Raw genomic sequence first — 21,864 nt, forward strand, 5'->3', positions numbered from 1 at the left:
GCTCATAATCGGAAGGTGAGTTGACAGGAGTGTCACTTGTAAGACGAGAGGCAATTCTCCTGCTCTATTGGCCCTTGGCTGCAGTACTGTGGTCAGTGTGGTGTACAGAACTAAGAAAAACGTGGATAAACTGAAGACACACCAGAGAACAAAAACGATGAAAGGGTTAGAAAACATCTCCTATACGGCTAAAAAAACCTGGCCATGTCCAATCTTAAGAATGGGGGCCTTGGCAACAGTTTCCAAAGGTTGAGGGCTGTTACAAAGAGCACTGTGATTAACTGTACTCCATGTCCATTGACAGAATGGGCTTATTTTGCAGCAAGGGGATGTAATGAGCCTGGGACAGCAACATGGCTGTCCACTAACTCAGAAGCACCCTCTATGACCCCTTGGTGGGTGGGTCCATCCACACCTATCCTCACCCACAGGAAGCCAGAGGGCAGGTCTGGGACTATAAGAGCCACGGGCTCAGAGCCAGGCAGCCAAGCCGAGCTGACGCCTGACCCCGGCTCTCGCCGCGAAGGCCTTGGCCAGAGGACTGGGTTGGGCTGCCTGGACCCCTGCCAAGCCTGCAGCCCTGGCCTAGACTGCTGAACCCACGCTGACCCCACCAGGACCTTCGCCAGGCACCAAAGACTGTGCCCGGCCCACCTGGAGCCCTGCCCCACCCTGCTGTTGCCAGAATAGAGTAGGCCCGCAGGGGGGGTTGGGAAAGCAGCCCAGGGATAGCCGACCTTGGCTGAGGACATGGAGGTCAGGTGGGCAGCGCATTGCAGCCTGGACCCCCGCTGGCCCTCGACCTCATCAGTGTGTAACGGCCTGAATCCCCGCCAACCTAGTGGCTGCAAGGCCGCCACTGTCAGGGCCCTGGGATGGGACGCAGTGGAGTAGGGAGGGCCCACGTTCCCCCCTGCTGCCCTTCCCTGTGTGGCAAAGACCCCTGTGCTTGTCGGCTCTCCCCGAGTGAGGAGACCCGACCCCCTACCCAGCTAGAGCTTTAACTGCTGACTGGTGTTAGAAACTTGTTGCCCTGACCTATGGCTGCGCTTTAAATTGTGAACTGTTGACTATTTGTGTTAATCCCTTGTCTGTTTGCTTCCCCCTCCCTCTCCCCCGACCCTGGGCCTCACAAACTGTCGCTCACCCAACAACGAGGCCGAGGCATGCCCCATGGATTTGTGGGCACTCTACGGAGTCAGCAGTGCCCCACTCGCGGACATGGAACCCTTTACACAGGAAATTAGGTTAGATATTAGGAAAAACTTTCTAGGCTACATTAAGCTCTAGAATAGATTTCCAAAGTAGGATGTGGAAACCCCATCACTGGAGGTTTAAGATCAGCTGGTGAAACACTAGTCAGGGACAGTCTAGGTTTAGCTGGTCTTGTCTCAGCACAAAGAGGTGGACTTGATGACCTCGAGCCCTTATTCAGCCCTATACTTCTAAGGTTCTAGGATCATCTACACAGGAGAGTACAGAGAATTTCATCAAGTGGTTCCTACATCATGCCCAAAACTTCTGGTTGACCTTTTAAAAACCAATCTTGATTTAAAGACTTCAAGAAATGGAGAAGCCACCGTGTCACTAGACAAATTGTTCCAGGGGTTAATTACCTTTACAGTTAAAAACCTGTCCCTTATTTCCCATCTGAATGTATTTAGTTTCAACTTCCTCCCACGGGAAATCATTCTGCTCTTGAGAGATCAGGGCCATACCACTATCAGAAATCGACGACTCACGTAGAATCACTCTTCAGACCGACAAAGGAGATAACGGAATTTCTTTACTCTCGCCACATGTCTGTGGCACTTTCCTGACTTCTTTCCAATGTCCTTTCTGAAGTATGGAGATCCAGTATTCCAGTAAGTCTCACAAATAACGGATACAGACGGAATATCACCTTCCAAGGATTCCATCAGCCGAAGTGCTATACTAAAGACACATTCAATTTCTAACCCCACTTCTGAAACAGCCTGTACTTCCCAGACCAGTCCCCCGGCTTGTAAGCATGAGACACATTCCTGATTACTAGATGGACGATCTTCCATTTGGTGTATTAAAGCAAACATTGTTACAGTGAGCCCAGTCTGCTGCGTGGCTCAGGTCACTCAGTCCAACCTGTCCCAGACATTAAGAGATCCATAGTTTTACTCATGAATTGAAGAGGGGTGGGGAGATCATCTGGTCCGATATCCTGCATCATTCATATAATTACTCCTCTGCTGAGCCCAATCACTTCTGAGTGAGCATCCCTTCCAGAGGGAACCTGGTCTTGATCTGAAGACAAGATGTCAAGAATCCATCACTTCCTGTGGGAGTTTAACCATGGGAACAATTACGCACTGTCGATCCCTGTCACACCTATTTCCACGAGGTTAAAATGCCCCTTATTACCCACTATTGTCTTTGATTGAAGGTTACTTAGTTACCAGAATCAAGCAACCTCACTCATCTTTGTGGCAAGTTAAATATCTCTTTAAGCCTCTCACTGTACAGCGTTTTCTTCAGCTCTCAAATTACTTCTGTGGCTCTTCCTCACTCTTACGTTCTATTTCTGGGTGTACTTCCCAGGGTTGCGTTAGACCTTTTAGCGTGGGAGCTCACGTTCAGTTGCTTACTCTGGCCACATGCTTTTCTGTTACTGCCTTTCAGGATACTCACTCTGTAGATATGGCCAGCATTTTGTTCCAAGATGGGCAACTTTGGTTTCAGTTGTATACCACATTTTGTTCGAATGCGATCAGCTTACCCCATGATCGAGTCTGTTCTGTATGACTGCTCTGCCTGCATCGTTATTTCTCACTTGACAAGTCTGTCTCAGATTGCCAATCAGAAGGGAGCACTCTGTCTCACCTGACACATAAGGCCAGAACATCACTCCTGGAGAAACAGCCAAACTTGATTTAGAAATAATCACTGGTGGAGAATCCATTACTAATAATTCAGTATTAGACCTTATTTCTAAAATTAATTTGTTTGGCCTCAGCTTCCATCCGTTGACCCTCATGATAGCTTTGTTTGCTAGATGAAGAGCCCATTAGCCAGTATTTGTTCTCTGTGTAGGTACTTACAGATTGTGTTCAATTCAACCCTGAACTGTTTCCTTGTTAAACTAGGTAGATTGACCTGCTGGAGCCAACCACCACAAGGCTTCTTTTATAAACAAAATTCTTTTAGCTCATCTATTAACCCTCTAATTAATCAGCACCCTTCTTGAACGATGGACCCCAGAACAGGGTCCCAGCAGCAGTTACACCAATTCCAAGTACAGAGGTTAAATAACCTCTCTGCTCCTGTTTCCTAGTGTCCTTGACTATCAAAGATTAGTAAGTGAATAGCTTTTTGGTGATAGATGTGACAAGCTTTCAAGCTACAAAGAAGCCTCTTCCCAGGCGGAACAAGTAACCAGAGAGTTGCAGTTACATATAGGGTGGGACAGATCTTTACACAGAAGCACATGTTGCAAGAAACCACTTAAAATGAAGTGGGCAATTAACAGGTCTGCAGTCACTGGACAAAGGAGGGTTGGTAGATTGCCAATTGTTGTCATGAGCCATAAAACCAGCGTCTCTGAGCACGTGATTTTGAGTGGCTATCAAAATTATGAACTTAAGTTCTCATCTTTGGAAGTGCTGCATGGGTTACTTTTGAGGATGAGGCCTTGTAGGTCAGTACATGGAGTGAGGGCTTTGCGAAATGGGGTATTTGTCTCTTTTTGGTGAGTTCATTTCAGACTGCAGCGACTGTCTGGTTTTAGCCAGACAGTAGCCATGGGAGCATCTGATGCACTAGATGAAGTATGCCGTGCATTGTGTTAAGAATGTGCAGGATCCATGGATGCCGGAAGGCGTGTAGTGGTTTTTGATCAGCGTGACAGTAGAGGTATTTGCAAACTCCCCATAGAGTAGGGCATACCAATTCCAAGTGGCACCAGATGCTGCTGGAACATCACATGCAGAATCTGTGTGTCTGCTGTCGTGATGATCCAAACCCCTCCACAACACACCTTTCGTAACCCACAGGTCCGACAGCCTCTCTCAACACTTGCTGCACCTCAGCCAGTACAAACACAATCAGTAACCTGCACACAGCCACCAAAAAAACCTGGGACACTCCTAAACATTAAAAACCAAAGGTCAACATGGCTCCTTACAAGGAGTAATGTACTAACCCTAATCTAATCCCCTTTGTCTCACTGATTCCCTTTATGGATTCAAGAATCACATTAGTTCTTTTGGCCACAGCTTCACACTGGGAGCTTGTGTTCAGCTGATTCTCCCCCATCCCCGCAGAGTCCTTGCTTCCCAGGATAGTGTGTGTCAGCCTATAATTATGGCCTGCATTCTTTGCTCCTAGAGGGGTATGTTTAGTTGGACACATTAAATTGCGTATCGTTTGCTTGCACCCAGCAGACCAAGCAATCCAGATTACACTCTCAGTGACCAGTCCTCTGCATGACTTACCAGTCCCCCAAGCTTTATGTCATTGGACCATTTTATGTCTACTTCCAGAAATCGCTGAACACACATCTGGCTCCATGATTCCGCACTGACAACTACTTTTAGAGATGAGTGAGATTTTAATGCAGTGTTTTCAAACTGCTTTTGCATACCCCTACCGGCAGACAAACCCTCAACAGGGGGGGTATGTTAGGAAAACCCTGTCATGACAGAGCAGCTGCCACAGGCCCTGGCCAACAGTCACCATTCTCCAACCACTCACCTTCTAAAAGTGGCACCACCAGCAGAACAGAGTCAGAGCTGTGCAGCTGGACAGCAGCAACTGCTGGCCAGGGGATTTGGATTTGTGCCAAGAGAGGAGGACTTTTTTTTTTTTTTTTTAATCCTGCCCTGCAGTACCCACTCCCACCTGCCCCTCCATTGTTTCTTAAATATTTATCTCACTCCCACTACGACAGCAGCAGGTCCTGCAGAATGCTAGTCCCACGGAAGGGCTGGACATTCTGCTCTCAGTAGATGTCTCCCCAACAGCACGCCCAGTTTGCCCATGTGGAGGGATCAGAGTCCTCATGCACTTTTCCAGAGGGTGAGCAGCACCTGCCTCTCCCCTTCTCCATGGAAAGGGATTCGAAACCTTTAATCCTCCATGCAAATAACTGAAAAGCCCCTGAATTGTCATGCAAAGAGGACGGGAAGCTCCTATGCCCAGCCATCCCCAGGCAGGGAGGACCCTCATTGCTACCGGACGCCTGCACTGCTGCTGACAGCTGTGCTGCCCTCAGAGACGAGCCCTGAAGCAGGACATGGCTGCCATAACAGCGGGAGCAGGAGAAAAATTCAAGCAGCAAAGTATTATGGGGCATGACTGACTTAAAAAAAATCCTCCTCCTGTGCCACGAACACAACATTCACTTTCTTCCCATCTTTTGGGCTATCCCCAGTGTTCCAAGATTTATTTAAAATTGGCCTAGCATGTCAGCAATCTCCTCAGCCAACTCTTTCAGGGCTTTTAGGCCTGCTGACTTACCACTCCACTAATTTGTGTGTCCTCTCTAAACATTACTAGCATCACTGAGACACGTATTAAACAGCACTGGGCCAAAGCAGATCCCTCAAGGGCATCACTAGAAACACCCTCATTTACAGTGACATTTTCAGATTCATCAGTTAGCCAATTTTTGGTCCATTTAATATGTTACTATCCATCATGTGCTGCACTGATTTAGAACAGTGATAGTTCTGATTAAAAATTAAGTCAAAAACTATACAGATGTCTGTCATTCAAACTTGTAATCTTATAAAACCATTATTTGGTTGATCTGAAGACCTGTTTTCCATGAGTCATGTTGATTGGTATTAGACAGCCATTCGTAAGTCAGACCTGCTTTACCCCCTGCTTGTCTCCTGATAGTTCCAAGATGCCCTAAAAGAGAACCCTCTGAAATACTCTCTCGGGTTCCTGAATCCAGCAGAGGAAGAACAAGCTCTAATGGTTGGTTGCAGAAGCAATACAAATTCAAACAGGAAACGAGGTGCCAATGTTGAACAGTCGGAGTAATTAAGTACTGGAAAAACTCCCCTAGGATGTGAAAAGTTTGCTCATTTCTTTCAGTTAAATCTGTTATCCTCCATTATCTTTCTAGTTTACCTCAGGCGCTACGGCTCATGTTCTGCAAGTCAGCCAGATAGGACCATCTGACCTCTGAATCGATGACCCTTAAATCAGTAGAAGCGTGAGATTAACTCCCTGCCTCACACAACTACTTAGACCAAAGCCAACTCTAGAAGACATGCATGCACTGGCTTTTAAATTTCTGCTCTCTGTCCAGGCAGCTCCTAAGTGGTGTCCTTTCACTTTAGGGGGAGATGCCTCATTACAGAGCCCGTGAAAAGAACCCGGCCGAGAGCAGAGGAGAAACAGATTTCTAGTCTAATTTACCACATGTGCATTGGGGGCTGCATGTACAAGGCCTTCATACAACACTACCACTCAGAACATGGAGCCAGTCTGTGAAGCATCCGAGATGTACTGCTTCTCATACCCCTTACCTTCGGGAGCAGTGTGCATAAGGTGCCCTTGTCACAATGTCGCTGGACGAGCTCTGTCGCCCTAGTAGGAGAGCAGCCTGCAAACCAACTTGCTCTGAACCACACCAGGTCACAAGGATCCAGACTGTACGTCTGAAACACAGCAGACTTGTTTCTGGTCTCTGGCCTGGCTTCACAAGTTTGGTATTTCCATTAACCTGAACTCAGCTGCCCTGCCCCCCAGCTCACTTTTCATAGGGAGAGCTGCAGCCAGAGAGCGCGTCTGTGCACATGCAAGGGCCTGAGCATTGGCAGACTGCAAGCAGCTGCTGTAGTGGCACTTAACCCATATCAGGCGCTTGGAGCCTGCTCTGGAAGGAGGTCCCACCTAGCACTACCCAAGCCACTATCCCATACTGGTAGTGTCAGAACAGGGCCCAAGGGCTCCATGCGGGTACTGTGCACACACTGAAGATGGTGCCTGCTCCATTCCAACAAGCAGTTGCCCATCTCTAACGAAAACAGCAGCTACTGCCCCAGAAAGGGATTCTGACCTCTCACCTCTGGCCCTTGCTCTCAGAGGCTTGACAAGCTGTTGGCTGAGGCAGCTGCATCCATTCCAGATCAAAGCAAGGTGGTGCAGGCCTGTTTCACACACACTCATGCACACTAGCTTTTCTTCGCACTTTTATCCAAACTACATGTACATCACAGTAGAGAGCTGCGCCCACCCAGGAGCGTTCCTTACACACGGCTAAAAAACCAGATGGGCCGGAGAAGTCAGGGTAGAAGTCTCTCTCGGGCAGAGTTCATGCTGACAGGTCACCATTATCAAATCTCTCCTGGTCATACACCTCTGCCATCACCTTCCGGCCAGCAAACCAGCGCCCGTTCAGGGCCTGAATGGCTTTGTGAGTCTCCGAGGCCATAGAGAATTCAACAAAGATCTTGACAATGATCTCAGCGTCCTCCTCTTCGCCCTGCTTCTCCTGGTAGATGATGACCCTGTTCACTGCCCCAAACTTCCCACACTCTTCTGTCACTTCTCCCTCCAGATCATCATCAATGTCCTTTGGATCCACCATGTTGCGTAGCACCATCACAGTCGACTGCAGGAAGAGGAAGAAAAGAGAGAGAGGTGACTGAGGAGGTCCCAGGGAGGTACACACCACAGCAGCCATTGCAGTGCCAGGTCTGAGCAACAAAAGTGAACATTCCAGGGTGTCTGGACCCAGTTTGTAAGGCCACCAGGAACACACACTGCCCATATTCAGTACAGCACAGGAATCAGCAACACAACTGCTTAGGCCACAAGCGTAACCAGGAATCACTGTTTGCTACTTGTTTGGTACCCTGAAAATATGCTGTTTTTCAGACTCTGTTCAAACCTTAGAGATGGAATTATCCAATTGATTTCCCTCATCCTACCTTCAACAACAGGACACATTTGAGTGGAAATCATTCTTCATGGAACTTACTGGCTGGTGTAAGTAGTTGGCCTGACAAGCCTAGCAACTGTAGGCCTCTTGCCAACAAGTCCATTTCCGGGGATACCCGCACTGTAAACTGTCATTTGATTCACTCTCCAGAGTTCTCCCAAGCCTTTATCCCTGTCATATCCCTCCTTTCTGCAACAGGACTCCAACAGCCATAGTGGCCTTCCACATGACCCCTCCTGGAAGCCTGTTCCTCTCCATTCATCCCACATCTCTGGCTCAGACCAGCAGCAGATTTAAAAACTGCTTTGCATGCATATGAAACCAGCACTCTGATCTCTGCAATTCACACCTTCTCACAGCCTCTCCCTAATGCAGCCAATGCAACATCAGTACCAGGCAAATTAGTTGAAACTATAGTAAAGAATAAAATTGTCTGACACGTGGATGAATATAATTTGTTGGGGGAAGTCAACACGGTTTCTGTAAAGGGAAATCCTGCTTTACTAATCTGATAAGAATTCTTTGAGGGGGTCAACAAACATGTGGAAAAGGGGGATCCAGTGGATATAGTATACTGCAGTGGGGACAGAGTTCGGAGAGTGGGGACGGAAATAGGGACAGAGTTCTGTAGCTGGGGAGTGGGGTCCCATACATCTGCCTCCTCCCAGGATTCCCCCCCCCCCCCGAGGGAAACCAGCACGTGCCTGCCCCAGGCCCGACCCCCCACCCCCGCGCAGGGAACACCCGCATGTGTGTGCCTATCCCGGGGCTGACCCCCCCCCTCCCCCGCTCAGGGAAGTCCTGCGTGCGCGCCTGCCCCTCCCAGCTTGGTATCATCTGCAACCTTAATAAGCGTACTTTCTATGCCAATATCTAAATCGTTGTGCCCTGGAGATGACGGTAGAGTTAAGGATTTGCCCACACGCTGCCCATTCGTGGGAAGACAAGCACACGCTACCTTCCCCCACCTTACACTGGTACCTGCAAAGCAGGAAAATGGCACAGAGGTATAAAAGGATCACCATACAGCCCTCATGCAGGAACAAAAAACAGGCCGTAAAATATTAGTGATTTCAAAACTAAATCTCAATAAAACAAACACACACAAGCCATTGAAAACTTGTCAGACATTTTAAAATGTGGGATCTCAGAGTTTAGTAGCAGGGATAGGATAGCACTTCAATGAGACAGACCCATTAGAATGGAACACACACCTAAAGGGAATAGAAAGTCACCAGAGGAGGAATCCTCCGCATTGTCTATTACAATCTTGCAAGGACAAGAGGAAGAAAAACGACCCCATAATACCCCCAAAGTCCAGAGAAGTATTCACCAATGATGTAAAAGAGGATCAAAATTGAAATAAAAGAGAAGAGAGGGGATCAAGTTTCAATTTTCAAAAGTTCTCTCTCAAGAAGGGAGGTTTATGCTGCCCCACCAGTCTGTCCCCCGGCCCTGGCAGCAGCTGGAGCAGCTGCCCCACAACGCGGCCCCAGCCATGGGAGTAGCCACACCACTCATCTTCCATGTCCAGCAGGAAGGTGAGTGCTTCTGCGCGGCTCAGCGAAGGTGGTGGGGGAGTTAGGATTTTTTGTGCACAGCCATGCACGATAGAGGAAACGCAGCTTGTGAGCCCTCGGTAACTGCACTAAGACACTTAGCACAGTGCTGGCTGCAGGAAAACAGCCAGCAAGAACAATGTGGTGGACAAGCATTCAATCAGAGATTGCCTAACACTACAGCTCTGCGTTTTAGTTCCTCCTAATTCAGCAGCCACTGGCTAATGACAAACCATGGTGGCATGTGGGAATTACAGACCAGGGAGAAATTTGGGGGCCAGGACATCAGTGACTATAGTGTCCTAATAGTTCATCAGCATCTTTGGTCTAATTGCTGGGGAACAGGGCACAGCAGTGGCATGTGTCTGTGCAAAGCACCTCGCTACAGAGCTCCTCCTTTCACGGCAGAGGGGGAAAAGCCAGATCCTTCACCCAAAGCAAGTGATGACTGGTTACGATACCGGCAACTGCACGAAGCATAACTCAGTAAGACATCTAGGGAACACCCCCTTTGTGACTTTGCACCATACACAGTATTGCTAAGCTGGACAGAACTAAGACAGATCCAAGCCAGCCTTGTGACCTGTAGGCTGCACTGGGTCCCTGGGAATCCAGTCACTCAGGAGCACGCTCACCTCCTGCTTGCGAAGCAGTTTCTGCATCACCATGTGACGGGCACTGCTGCCCGATATGCTCATGTGCTCCTGCTCACTGAGCATTTCAGGCCTCTCTGATTCTTGGAAGATCTCCTCTTCCTCCTTCTCCTTCTTGGCCTCCAACAGACCCAATGTGGGGGGGCTTGCCAGGATAGGATTCACTACCCCCACCTGGGGAATAGTGACTGGGATAGGCGGTCGAGCGGGGGTCACACCTGCAAGTGAATACACAGATTCAAGAGAGGTAAAAAGAGCTTACCGCTAGGACTGGCACGCTGCCGCACCAGGAAGAAAGCCAGCCAGGAACACCCGGCCTCATGGAATTAGGAGGAAGGGTTTTAGTAACTGCCACAGAGAGCCTGACCACCAGGGCAAACAGGCGAGAAGAAAGACTCTCCTGCCAGTCACAATGCACCCCCGAGGGGATGGGCAGACAGCGAGACGGGGCTGCATCTGGTTTGTGTGAGGTAAAGCGACCACTGTGATGCTTTTGCTCAGGGCACTATGTCCCTGCTGGCTCCGGGCCCTTGCCGCACTCACCACATAAAGCAGTGCAAGGAGAAATCAGAACTCTGCAACCCAAAAGTACAATTCAGTTGCAGGCCCTTTTATAAGCGACAAGGAGTCCTGTGGCACCTTACAGACTAACAGATGGACTGGAGCATAAGCTTATGCTCCAAAACATCTGTGAGTCTATAAGGTGCCACAGGACTCCTTGTCGCTTTTGCAGAGCCAGACTAACACGGCTGTCCCTCTGATACTTAAGCCCTTTTAGGGCACTGGTGGGCTGCCTGCCCAACACACGCCCACAAGTCTGCTCTCACCCCTCCTTCAGAGATGGGTTCATTTCCCCGAGTACAAGACTCACAAAAGAACAAAGTTATTCTCCTGATCAAAGAGGATGCAAGGGAACTGCAACCTTGTCCCTTGCATCAATCCTCATGGCTGCAGGACCAGCCACGGTGCCCAGCTACATCTCACGGATCTTCTCGTCCACTGAGCTCTCGCTGCCCTCTACAGGAGCCATGAGGGTCTGATACTTGAGAAAAAGGAGTTGGCTCCTGACCCCACTTCCCCAGAAGCCACTACAGCTGTGGGGACTAGTGCGGTCTTGGAATAGCAGTGGAAATGAGAGAACGAAGAGCAGCCATACCCGTAATGACTCCAGGTGCCTGCGCTGCCATTACGGCCTGCGGTAATGCCCCCAGAGGCTGGGCCAGGGTCAGTGCTGGTGACACCAGCCCAGGTGTTGCTAGCGTGCCAAGGACTGCAGCTCCTGCCACTGCTTCCTACAAGAGAAAAGTCAGAGTGTTAGTTCTGCTCAGGGCATTCAGAGAGACTTACCAAAGAGCCGGGCCGCAGGGGCCAGCAAACTGCTCTACAAACTACCAGGCCCAGCTCAGCCACTGGACAGAGCAGAGCAATGTATGCAGCTCAACTTGATCAGACACCACAGCCACCATATACCAACCCCCAGAAGGGCAGGCACTTGCCCATACTTATCACCCAAAGCCAAGCAGCTCATCTAGCGAGCCCTGAGGGACAGATATGCCAAGGGCTCCCCAACCCAGAGTCTTCAGGACAGTTCAGGCAGATGGAGTCAATTCCAAAGCAAAAAGCTTCCCCACTTCCTCAGCACCTCTCTTTCTTCCAGCATGGCCCTACTGAGACAACACTGCAAGCAACTGCTTCAGAACAATCAAACTGCATTGAAACCAATCAGCCTCGTGACGCGAGCAAGGCCAGTTCCTACAGACCCAAGACTGAACCGGGGCTGCACACCCCACTACCCTTAGGTCAGTCTCCACAAGAGGCCGGGAGAACTAGCCTGTAGGCGCAACAAAGGTCACTTAGCCAGATGCTCCTACAGGGCACTAGCTGAACCTGGATCGCTGGGCTCTACAACAGTGCACACACTCACCCACCTCATTGCAAGTCCTGCTGTTCTGTTTCTTACCTGAGCTGTTATCTTTGCTGTGGCAGCTGCTGCAGCCACAGCTGCTGCAGGGGGTAATCCTCCTGGTGTTGCAGGTGTTAGGAGAGGCATTGGGGGAGTGACAGCTTTGCCAACCCGGAGATATTGGCCACCCAAGTCAAAGAGGTTCATTGATGAGACAGCATCTTGCGATGACTGTGCCTTCTCATACTCTGAAATGGTAATTTGACTCCTAACTGCGTGCTCCTTAAAGATGGGACTTTCGGGCTCTCGCCGTCAGTGCCCCACACGCTGCCTGCTAATCTCAGATGTCTTTCCCTGAACAGCTTCAGTCTGGCTTCTAGGAACATGATGGTGGAGAGTGCCAGCCATCACTGCCCTTGCCAACCACTCCCTCACTTCTCAGATCATGCTCCAAGCCCCTCCGATTACCCAGGAGCTTCTCAAACATGCAGCAGAAAGGGAGACGGTTCTCATCACACCCCAGGTCTGGCAGCCTCGGGACCAGAGCGGTCGCGAACGACGGACTTTGCTGGACAGGGGATGTTAATGCTCCTCTGCTTGCTGTCCCACTCCTGGGCCCCCAAGGCTGGGGCTCCCACTCAGCTGCTGGTCACTGTCACCAGAGGTCCCCAGGCTCTGGACAGGACCGCCTAGGTGCTGCTGGCCCCACTGCCACCAGGCTTCCCGGGGTTCTGTTCCAGGACCACCTGGCCACCAGCCCCACTGCCACTGGGGATTCCCCGGGGATCCCTGACCAAGACTCCCCCGCTGCTGCCGAGGGTTCTCTGGCCAGGGCTCCCATGCCAGATGCTGTTAGGAGTTTCTGGGGTTCCCTGGCCACCACCAGAGTCAGTCCTGCTCCTGCCGGCGGTTTCTTGGCCGGGCGCCACCAGGCTCTGTTGCTGCAGGGAGTTCCCCAGAGAGGGTAGGGGCTCCTCGTTGGCTGCCTGGCCCACCTGATGCCAGGGGTTCTCCTTGTTCTCCGGCTGGCTCCCACTTCTACCTCCGGGGATTGCCGGACCACGGACATAGCCAGACCAGAGAGTCCCGGATTTGGGAGGTTCTACCTGTCAGATTCCAGTGTCCAACTGAAAGCCAGGCAGCACTCTGATGTCTGGCCATGGGCTACTCAGTCCGCCACTTGCTGAAAGCAGAAGTTCACTGCCACTGGAGGAAGCAGACAAAACCCATCCCAATGATACCCCCACCCCATCCCATGACAAGTATCACAGCTGTCAATTTACCAATGAAGCCATAGCCTTTGTGCTTCCCTGTTGTGGGGTCCCTGGCTAGTGTGCAGGACTTAATCTTCCCAAAGGCCTCAAACACACTCTTAATGTCATCATCTGACAGGTCCTGGTGAACAGATGCCACGTAGATGCGGTTGAAAGCTCGTGCCTCCTCTGCTAGTTGGTCTATGATTGGCTGTGCCTGGCCAATATTACTAGGCCTACCAACCTGTGGAGAGCAAAGCAAATGTAAACACCTCTGAGCACTCCAAGAGCCAGCACTGTGACTCACTTTCAACACCAGGACTGCAAATGTTGGGAGCCATTGAACCTAGTGAAAACCACAGAATATTTTCCATGGCATGGCAACTAGCACCAGAGCCACAACTAATTGTCATATCTGGGCTGCAGTCTCCAGCAACTCCACAAGGCTCCCACGAGATCTCAGGGTTACCAAGACACAGGACGTTCTCTGAGACACTAGCTACGCTACTGAGCAAGCGCACTTCATACTTGCACCTTCCCTCCCCAACTAGCGACCAGCTTCTAAGAGACGAGAACAATGATGCAGGCAGGGCAAAAAGCCTCCACACTATTCTCTGGAGCTACCCCAAACGCATAATCAAGCAGGCACTGAAACAGCCTGAAAAGCGAGGCAAGAGGAAAGGATTCTGGTGAGAGATGTAAAGACCCTGGACTTCCAGAGGCAGCGAAAAAGGAACGCCACCGAAGTGTCTCAGCCTGTCAGAGAACCTCTTGCTTCACGGCTGGGAATATGAAGCTCAAGTTCCTTGTTTCTTTCAGATTGTACTTGACCCTTTTAGGTTACCCCAGAGCCTTCTTTGGGTGGAGTCCAACAGGCACAAGCAGGGTCGGCAGTCACTTGTCTGTTCTCTGCTCAGGACCTGGCTGCTAACCTCCACATCTTACCCACAAAATGCTCCCATTCTGTGCAGAGTACAACACCCTTCCCCCTCCTTCTAGTGTATTTTAACACTGAATGGGCCCTCTCCAGAGGCAAGTGCCAAGAGCCAGCCAGTTATCAGCGAGTGGAGACAGGGGGCACACTGAAAAGAACAGATCTCCTAGGAACCCAGCTTTTCTGACAGCAGTAAGCCCTCAGATGCAGCTGGAATCCCCTGGCCATCTGAAGAGCCCCATCCCTGTAACGCAAACAGCAGCACTCCCGCATCACGCGGCCTGCCGTCACTCACCTTTATGTTTCTCCCGCCCAGCATGACAGAGTTCATCTGCTCCAAGGCCAACTGCGCAGCTTCAGGCACCTCATATTCCACGAAAGCAAAGCCCTAGGAAGACAGAGGGGAACCCCTATTAAATTGTACCAGTCTCTTCTTGTTGCACCCCTAGTGCTCTCATTCTGCCAACTAATGCAGCCTGTCCCTCACACTGTGCCAGGGCCCACCTGGTCAGCCAGGGAGTCCCACCCCCAAAGCCTTTCCCTGCAGCATGCTAAAACAGAGAGCATGAAAGCCCTGAACAGATTTGCAGCCACTTGCTTCCTGAGCTGTTCATACATAGAACAGGCTTTTTAGCAAGGGCAAAAGGCTAGTGCACACATACAAGGCCAGCTAACTGCTCAGCATTTCCCAGGCTCCGTGGCCAACATCCCTACAGTGGCACCACATGCTGCGGTCAGTCATTACTATGGTTTCTGGTGACACTAAAAACCAGGGCAGGGCAGGGCAGGAGGCCATTACATTCAATCCCCAAAACTCCAGCTCCAGATGTGCACCCATAACCTGCAGCAGAATGTAATAGGAACCATTGCTGGCTCTAAACTGCAGACTAACAGTGTGAAGGTTCCTCCTTCCCTGGGTGCATGCAGGGGGGACTTCAGAATAACAGAAACCACGGCTAGGGGCTGTGAACCAACCTTGTGTTTCATTGTAACAGAATCCCAGGACATGTCAATACTTTTGATAGGTCCAAATGGAGCAAAGGCCTGGCGGATGGTGTCTTCTCCCAGTTCGTAGTATATGGAGCCCACATAGACACGACACATGATGGCCAGGGCCCGTTGCCTCTGAGCTGCCATCTGTTTTGGAAAGAAGAACTGGCTGGTTAGCATAGGGGGTAATCACAGATACCAGGACAGCTCTCTCCCCCGTCCCTCCCTCCCCAGGAGCTGTGACCCAACAGCAAGCAGCTCCTCGTTGCCTTCAGCACAGCCTGGCACACTCTTAGTGGTACAGAAATCTTTTCCTGCTCAGTGCATGGACTGTTGGGGAGTGAATGGGCAGTAAGGCTCACTCCCGGGGCACAGTCAAGTCTCTGATATGCTCTGCCACCTCAGCAGCCCTAATTCCAACCCACCCTGACAAGATCACATCTCAGGCAATGCCTGCAGCAGGGGGAATACCGTCATTCTAAAACAGCTTCCCCCTCCAGACAGCAAGGGATCCAACATCAGGCACTAACAGCCATCCCTCCTGTCCTGCCTGGCACAGCAAGAGATCCTGGGCACCACATGCTCTCATGTTCTTCCACCCCAGGCATCAAGGGAGCTAGCACTGAGCACCACCACCCTCCACTCCCTGGGTTTGGCACTGGGTAACACCTTCTCCCCTCTCCCCCCTTAGCTTTCAAGGGACCGACACTGGGCACCACCTGCACTACATAGCTCCACAAGCAAAATCCAATGAGTAAACAAAACTCTTCTCTTGGTAAAGTCTGGGGTAGGGATGTTAAGGACTAGTCGACAGGATAGTCGACTAGTTGCTTCCCTCACCCCTTGCTGCCTCTATCAGATGGAGGCAGCGGAGGGGTGGGGGGAAGTGGGGGTTACTTCAAAGTGGCAGCACCACAAGGAGCCTGGACTCCACGCGGTGCTGTGCCTGTGAAATGCCGCGGCAGCGTTTCAAGGGACAGCGCCACACAGCTGATCCCTAGCTCAGTGTGGTGCTGCTCCTTTGAAACAAAAGGGGCAGCGCTGCACAGAGCCCAGGGTCCGCTGGAGTCCCCAGCTGACCCCAGGTTCCATGCGGTGCTAAGCCTGGGATCAGCTGTGCGGCGCTGCCCCCCTTTGAAACACTGTGGCGGCATTTCAAAGGGGCAGCACTGCCCTGTCGACTAATCAAACAGTCAATGCAAAAATGCATCCACTGTTTGATTAGTGAAATACCCAATACTTAACATCCTTAGTCTGGGGTGCTCAAAGTTAGCATCTCCCATTGGTACTGGCAGCTATATTGGTACAGCCCAGAGACTCCGCCTCTGGGCTGTTCTCCTGCATCTGTTGGAAAATGTGTTTGCAAGGGGAACCTGGTCGCTCCCCAGTTGGTATCCCCAGAGCACGCTTTCTCCAAGCCACATGGCAGTTCTAAGAGTTTCACCTAGGAAAGTGCTGCGTGCTCGGCCACACTGGCCCAATCTGATCTTATCAGCATGCATAGGGACCAGGGCAGAAAGGAGAGCCTTGCAGAGGCAGTTCCCTATAATCAGCAGCACTGCATTCTAGCACACTGGAGACTTGCACACGGCTACATTCTTATTCTGCCTGGAACAGCTGGAATGAAAGCCAAGTGGTGAGGGCCTTTTCAGGAGGCCAAAGGCAGCAATAGTCTCAATGCCTTCCTCCCCATGCCAATCCCACAGTGCTCCACACCAAGTAGGGAGCTCTGTGAACAGACAACCCCCCCAAAAGGGCCATGCTTTAAGGCCTGACTGAATGACGAGCTCTGGCATAAGGGTGAGCACTTGAGCTCAGCGTTCTGTGCCCTGTCTAGGGATGCCACAACTCACATGGTAAAAAGGGTGGCCGGGGGGGGGGGGCTCTGCAATCAAGCTATGAACAGAGCAGGGACTGTATGACAAGCCACCACATCGTAAATGCCAGGGGCATGTGAGGCTCTCAGAGTGAGCAGGGAAGTAGCTGCTTGCAGCTGAAAATTCAGCCTCTGCTGGGACAGATTCCTAGCACTGCTGGAGGAGGGCATCAACCCTGACTCTCACACCACAGTGCTGGGCTTCAGCTGTTAGACTAACATTGAACCTAGACTCAACCAAAGGTTTTGTTTTGCCAATTGGGGCTCTGTATTTTATGGCTTTAAATGAGATTTTATGGTAGCTCCAAAACCCTGCAAGCCAGGTTAAAAAGAGGCACATTCTCTCCAGTCCAGTGTCTCAATCTTCCCACCCTTGAGAAGCCAACATTGATTACTATCAGATTTCTCTTTCTTCCACTTGTTGCATCGGGGTTCCCCACCCTGTGCAGACACAACCCCATATTAATGCAGTATTCCCAGCATGGAGGATGCCAACCTGTAGAACACACTGCTCTACAAAACAGCATCTTCCACATCATGTGACCTCGTCCATATGGTGGGTGCAAGGACATGCTGTTCTGAGGATGCCATTCTATACATGCACCGAACATATGAGGTCACGCTGTGCTAAGCTGAGCAAACTGGCATCCTCTGAACACTAGGGATCGCTGCAATGCCATCTGCCAAGGGAGTGAAAGCCCACCACTGGAAACCTCTGATGTTATAGATTTATTTTTGGGGTTTTACCACTGTCTTCACTTCCCCTCTAAAACTGGCCTTCTTCCTTGGTAGTGGTGTTATGGGAACCTCCTTATTCACATTCTTTTTTATTAAATGCTTCCTCCCAGCTAATCTGGCTCAACTATTTTCAGCTTTGTACTATTGGCCCTATTAAAAGCACAACGTATCTCTATTACTATTCTGGACTCTGTTCTGCTTGCCAATTATAAATGTGATCAAGTCCAAATCACCTGTATAATGCTACAATCAATTTTTAGGTCAATTTAATCAGTTCCTCTTTCTATGAGGACAAGATCTTGCATAGCATTCCCTATGTTGGCTGCAGTACGTTTTGAGATAGGGAATAGTCATCTATAATATTTAGAAATTCCAAAGTTGTTTCCATACTGGCAGCACAAGACTGCCAATATACGTGACTCAAACTGAAGCCCCATGATTGACTGCTTTTATTCATACACATTGTAGTTGGGTGCATGCAGTCATCCTATTCACTCGTGGGCTTTGTAAGTCTGTAGCGGACACCAACTAGGACCCCTCTTGTGCTCTCATCTGCCTTTTCTGAAGGTATCAGCAACAGGCAAACTACTAATGCATTTTCACATGAAATGCCCCCCTCCCCTCCTTGGAGCCTTCTAAAATAGGCTAGAACCATTGATCTTAACATTCCAGTTGGGTGAACCAGCCCACCAGGTTTCAGTCATACCAACTAGATCAAGTTTATGCTCATAAATGAGCAATTCCAATTCCCCGTTTGTTACCCAGGCTCCTAGCACAGGTATACATGCAATTAGATAATTTCTTCTCTTCACGTTCTTTGGTTCCTTGATTAATTTTATTCAACATCTCCGATGTTGTGCTGCGTGCTCAGATCTTCCCTCTTGCTACCCTCCCATTTTACTATAACTTAAACCGTTTCCTAACTATGCTAGCCAGCCTGAGACCCGTGTTCCAGGCAGAGGGCTTTTCCACGACTTTAAAGGTGTGTACCCAAAGGGTTAGGGTTAGATGTGTACCCAAAGGGAGCATTTGTTTCTCCTCCAAAGGCACCTGCCCCAGAGACAAGACAGACAGCACTAGCCTTTTCCCAAGGCAGCAATCCTCACAGTGGGAAAGCCACATTCTAATCCTTCTATACAAGCGGGAGATTCCAGCAGCAGGAGTCCTGTCCTAAGGAACCCATTTACACTCCTTTATATTAGCTATCTGGGCCAGCAAGCTAGGGTTGCACCAGAGCACGATGTAACAGGCACATGTAGAGTACCAGCACCAGCGGTGCAGTGAGCTAAGAGTCTTGTGAACTTAGTGCAGGACCAGGTGCCAAGAATGCCTGCACGTGAATCCTGGTCCTACCAGTGACTCCTCCATAGCTCTGGGCTGGGCACTTGACCTTTCTCCTTCCCCATCTGTAAACTGACAGTAAGGACTCCGCCCCACCCTCAGGTGGCCAGTCAAGTCCTTATGTACTGACAGTGCTGTTAGTGAGGGTTAAGCACACATTCACATGCACCTTTCAGGGTGGAGCCCAAAGTGAGGGAAGCAACGTGCAAAGCACCACTGTTTTCATTTGCACTGTTGATGCACTTATGCAAGGAACCTGCCTGTTTTGGTGAAGTGACAAGGTGAAACCCTGCACAATAACACTCCCTGGAAAGGGCTGCTGGATCGGGAGCTTTGACTAGGGCCAACACAATGCTAACAGGAGGTTCAAGCTGCACTTCCCTCCCCCATGGGCCTTGTGGGTTCTGTCAGTGGAGACTGTCCTGTTCTTCCGGTAGACTTGCTCTCCACACTCCCAACAGGCCTTAAGATAAAGAATTTGCTGGGGAAAGGGAGATCTTAATGACACTGAATTCACAACACAGTGTGATGCCTGATCCAGGCAAAGCCTTCACTTCTAGTATTTCTGCCCCTCGGGCAACAGTTGCTGGCTCCCAGGAGGAGGAGGCATTTTTTAAAAGGAGGAATTACAATACTATGCCAATGACTAATCTGGAAGGGCCTGTTAAACACATCCTCTATCATTATTATACGTTTTCATCTCTGTTACTCAACTGTGCATGACATGGGCTGCAAAATATACTGTAGCAGAACTAGTGATCTGGGAGATGAAAAAGTATCTAAATTAATTGCAAAAGAGGGTTATTGGAAAACCTGGCTTGGAACTAGCCCTGCTACCTGCAAGCCAAGATGGCTCTTCCGGTCCCATTCTTAAGCTCACCTGCCTCCACAAATGCCATTTTGGCTCCCCAGTTCTCAAGCTTCTCTAGTTTTAATGCATCTTTCTCCTTGGGGCACAGCCTCCATGCTGCATTTTCACCAACCAGAGAAATTACATTTCAGCTAGACAAGGAACCATTTACAAGTGATCTTTTAAATGGGGGGGGGGGTTATGTCCCACATATGAGACTGCCAGTATCCCACATGTCTAGAAGGGATGGGGACTGATAATCCCAGATAAATCAGACACCATGAGGATAGATTAGAAACGTCAAGCACTATGGATCTGCACTGCTTTTCTTTGAATAGCTTCATTGTTCTTTTTGCTCCACTTCTCGTTGCTTTACTTGAAACACATGTCAAGTTACCCTAGCCTACAAGTGTGCACAGCAACAGAAGTCTCGTGTCTGGTCTAGGACATGCTCTGAAAGTCCGCTTTGCCCCCATCTTTCCCAGCACTACAGCTACCAGGTCTCTGATATTCTGTGTGCTGGTTTCTTAACCAATTGCCCATTTGTGAGTTACCTTGGCAGTTACTTTTAGGTCTGTAGCATCCCTAGAAAGGTGGCTCCCACAATTTCACAGGTGTTCAGAACTGCTTGAAATCTAAAGCTCTCTTTGTAATTGACTCCAAGGCCCAGGGTGCCAGTGTCACAGCAGACTGTACCCAGCCCAAGGTCTTCCTTTGGGGAGTTTACTTTGTCTCTTTGCTGTGCTTGTCCATAGCAGGTGTGTATGTGGGAGAATTGTGCTGGGTTTGTTAGGAGCATTGTATTACCACTAAATACTTCCCCACTCTAGGCCCTGACTAAGACAAAGTGCCCAAGAAGAAGTGAATATGTCTATTGACCGATTGTAAAGGTGAGAGAGGATCTCCAAAGCCCATTGTCACTGCTGCCATCTGAAAGACAGTAAAGACAGAGTTCAGTCTGTTGGAGCTGAGCATACTATGGCTGTTTGTAAAAACTCAAGCAGAGAGCGACGGCACAGGGAACCTGTGGGAGAGGCCTCTCCTTACTTGCCCCTCACTGCCCGGTCCCAAGGACTGTCCAGCGCTGGGACCCTGCAGATGCCAGTCCCACCAACTCTGGGTGGGGGTGTGCTGCTGCCACTGCCTCAGGAAGCAGGGTCTTCTCCCGAGGGCAATAGTAACCTCTGTAACCACTGTCATTGATTCACCCCCAGTGATTACAAGGAGACCCTCATCTAGAGCAATTGCCCAGAAACATACACAGCCCTGAAAGGCCAGAGTTGCCTAATGCAGCTGGCACAGCCCCACTTCAACATTTTGTAAACATACAACCCCCCTAAATCTTTATGCCGGGCTCTTTAACCTCAAGCAGAGGAGGCAGTGAGCTCTAGACAAGGAATCTCAGAAGGAAGGGGGATGTAGCAGCAGAGGGGTCTCCCAGGACACAGACAGTCCTGCACTAGCAGGGAGAACCAGCTGGAGTTCCAAGCAAAATCTACAGAGTCTATGGCAGAGGTGACACTGCCAGCAAGGCCAGAGACTGGCACCTTCTCTTCGGGGGAAGGATGGTGAAAGGGTTCTGCTCCCAGTAACCCCGGACACCACCTTAGCTTCAGGTTGGCAATGGAACTCAGAGCAGATGCTTTAATTTTCTGGCAACTGAAAAAAAATGCCTAGCCCGCCAACAGAAGAGAAGCATTGGCTTCCCTTCCTAAGGCAGTCTACTTTCTTGGGGAAAAGAGGGGGGGGGGGAATGCATGAGGGCAGGAGGGAGATTTCCTTAACAGGGCTGAAGACGACATACTTCGATTTCACTGTGGAAACAGAAGTGCAAGTA

The 21,864-nt window shown here is 50.1% G+C and overlaps 1 protein-coding gene across 5 annotated transcripts in view; it reads right to left on the bottom strand.

Moving 5' to 3' along the window:
* Positions 1-7,165: 7,165 nt before the first annotated feature.
* The window catches only part of PUF60 (poly(U) binding splicing factor 60), a 35,749-nt gene continuing 21,050 nt past the window's right edge, over positions 7,166-21,864 (bottom strand). For 3 of the 5 annotated variants that reach the window (XM_075919844.1, XM_006128725.5, XM_089776077.1), the window contains exons 4-11: positions 20,907-20,957; positions 15,208-15,369; positions 14,528-14,620; positions 13,329-13,542; positions 12,103-12,293; positions 11,299-11,434; positions 10,125-10,360; positions 7,166-7,600 (exon numbers count right to left, since the gene is read on the bottom strand). In XM_075919844.1, the coding sequence (XP_075775959.1) occupies positions 7,301-7,600; positions 10,125-10,360; positions 11,299-11,434; positions 12,103-12,293; positions 13,329-13,542; positions 14,528-14,620; positions 15,208-15,369; positions 20,907-20,957 (1,383 nt within the window). In that variant the 3' untranslated portion in view covers positions 7,166-7,300. The remainder of the gene's footprint in view (positions 7,601-10,124; positions 10,361-11,298; positions 11,435-12,102; positions 12,294-13,328; positions 13,543-14,527; positions 14,621-15,207; positions 15,370-20,906; positions 20,958-21,864) is intronic. The other 2 variants (XM_006128726.5, XM_089776078.1) reach the window with 1 other exon arrangement.

Source organism: Pelodiscus sinensis, chromosome 2, assembly GCF_052426305.1.
Source record: "Pelodiscus sinensis isolate ZL-2025 chromosome 2, ASM5242630v1, whole genome shotgun sequence".
Taxonomy (NCBI): Eukaryota; Metazoa; Chordata; order Testudines; family Trionychidae; genus Pelodiscus; species Pelodiscus sinensis.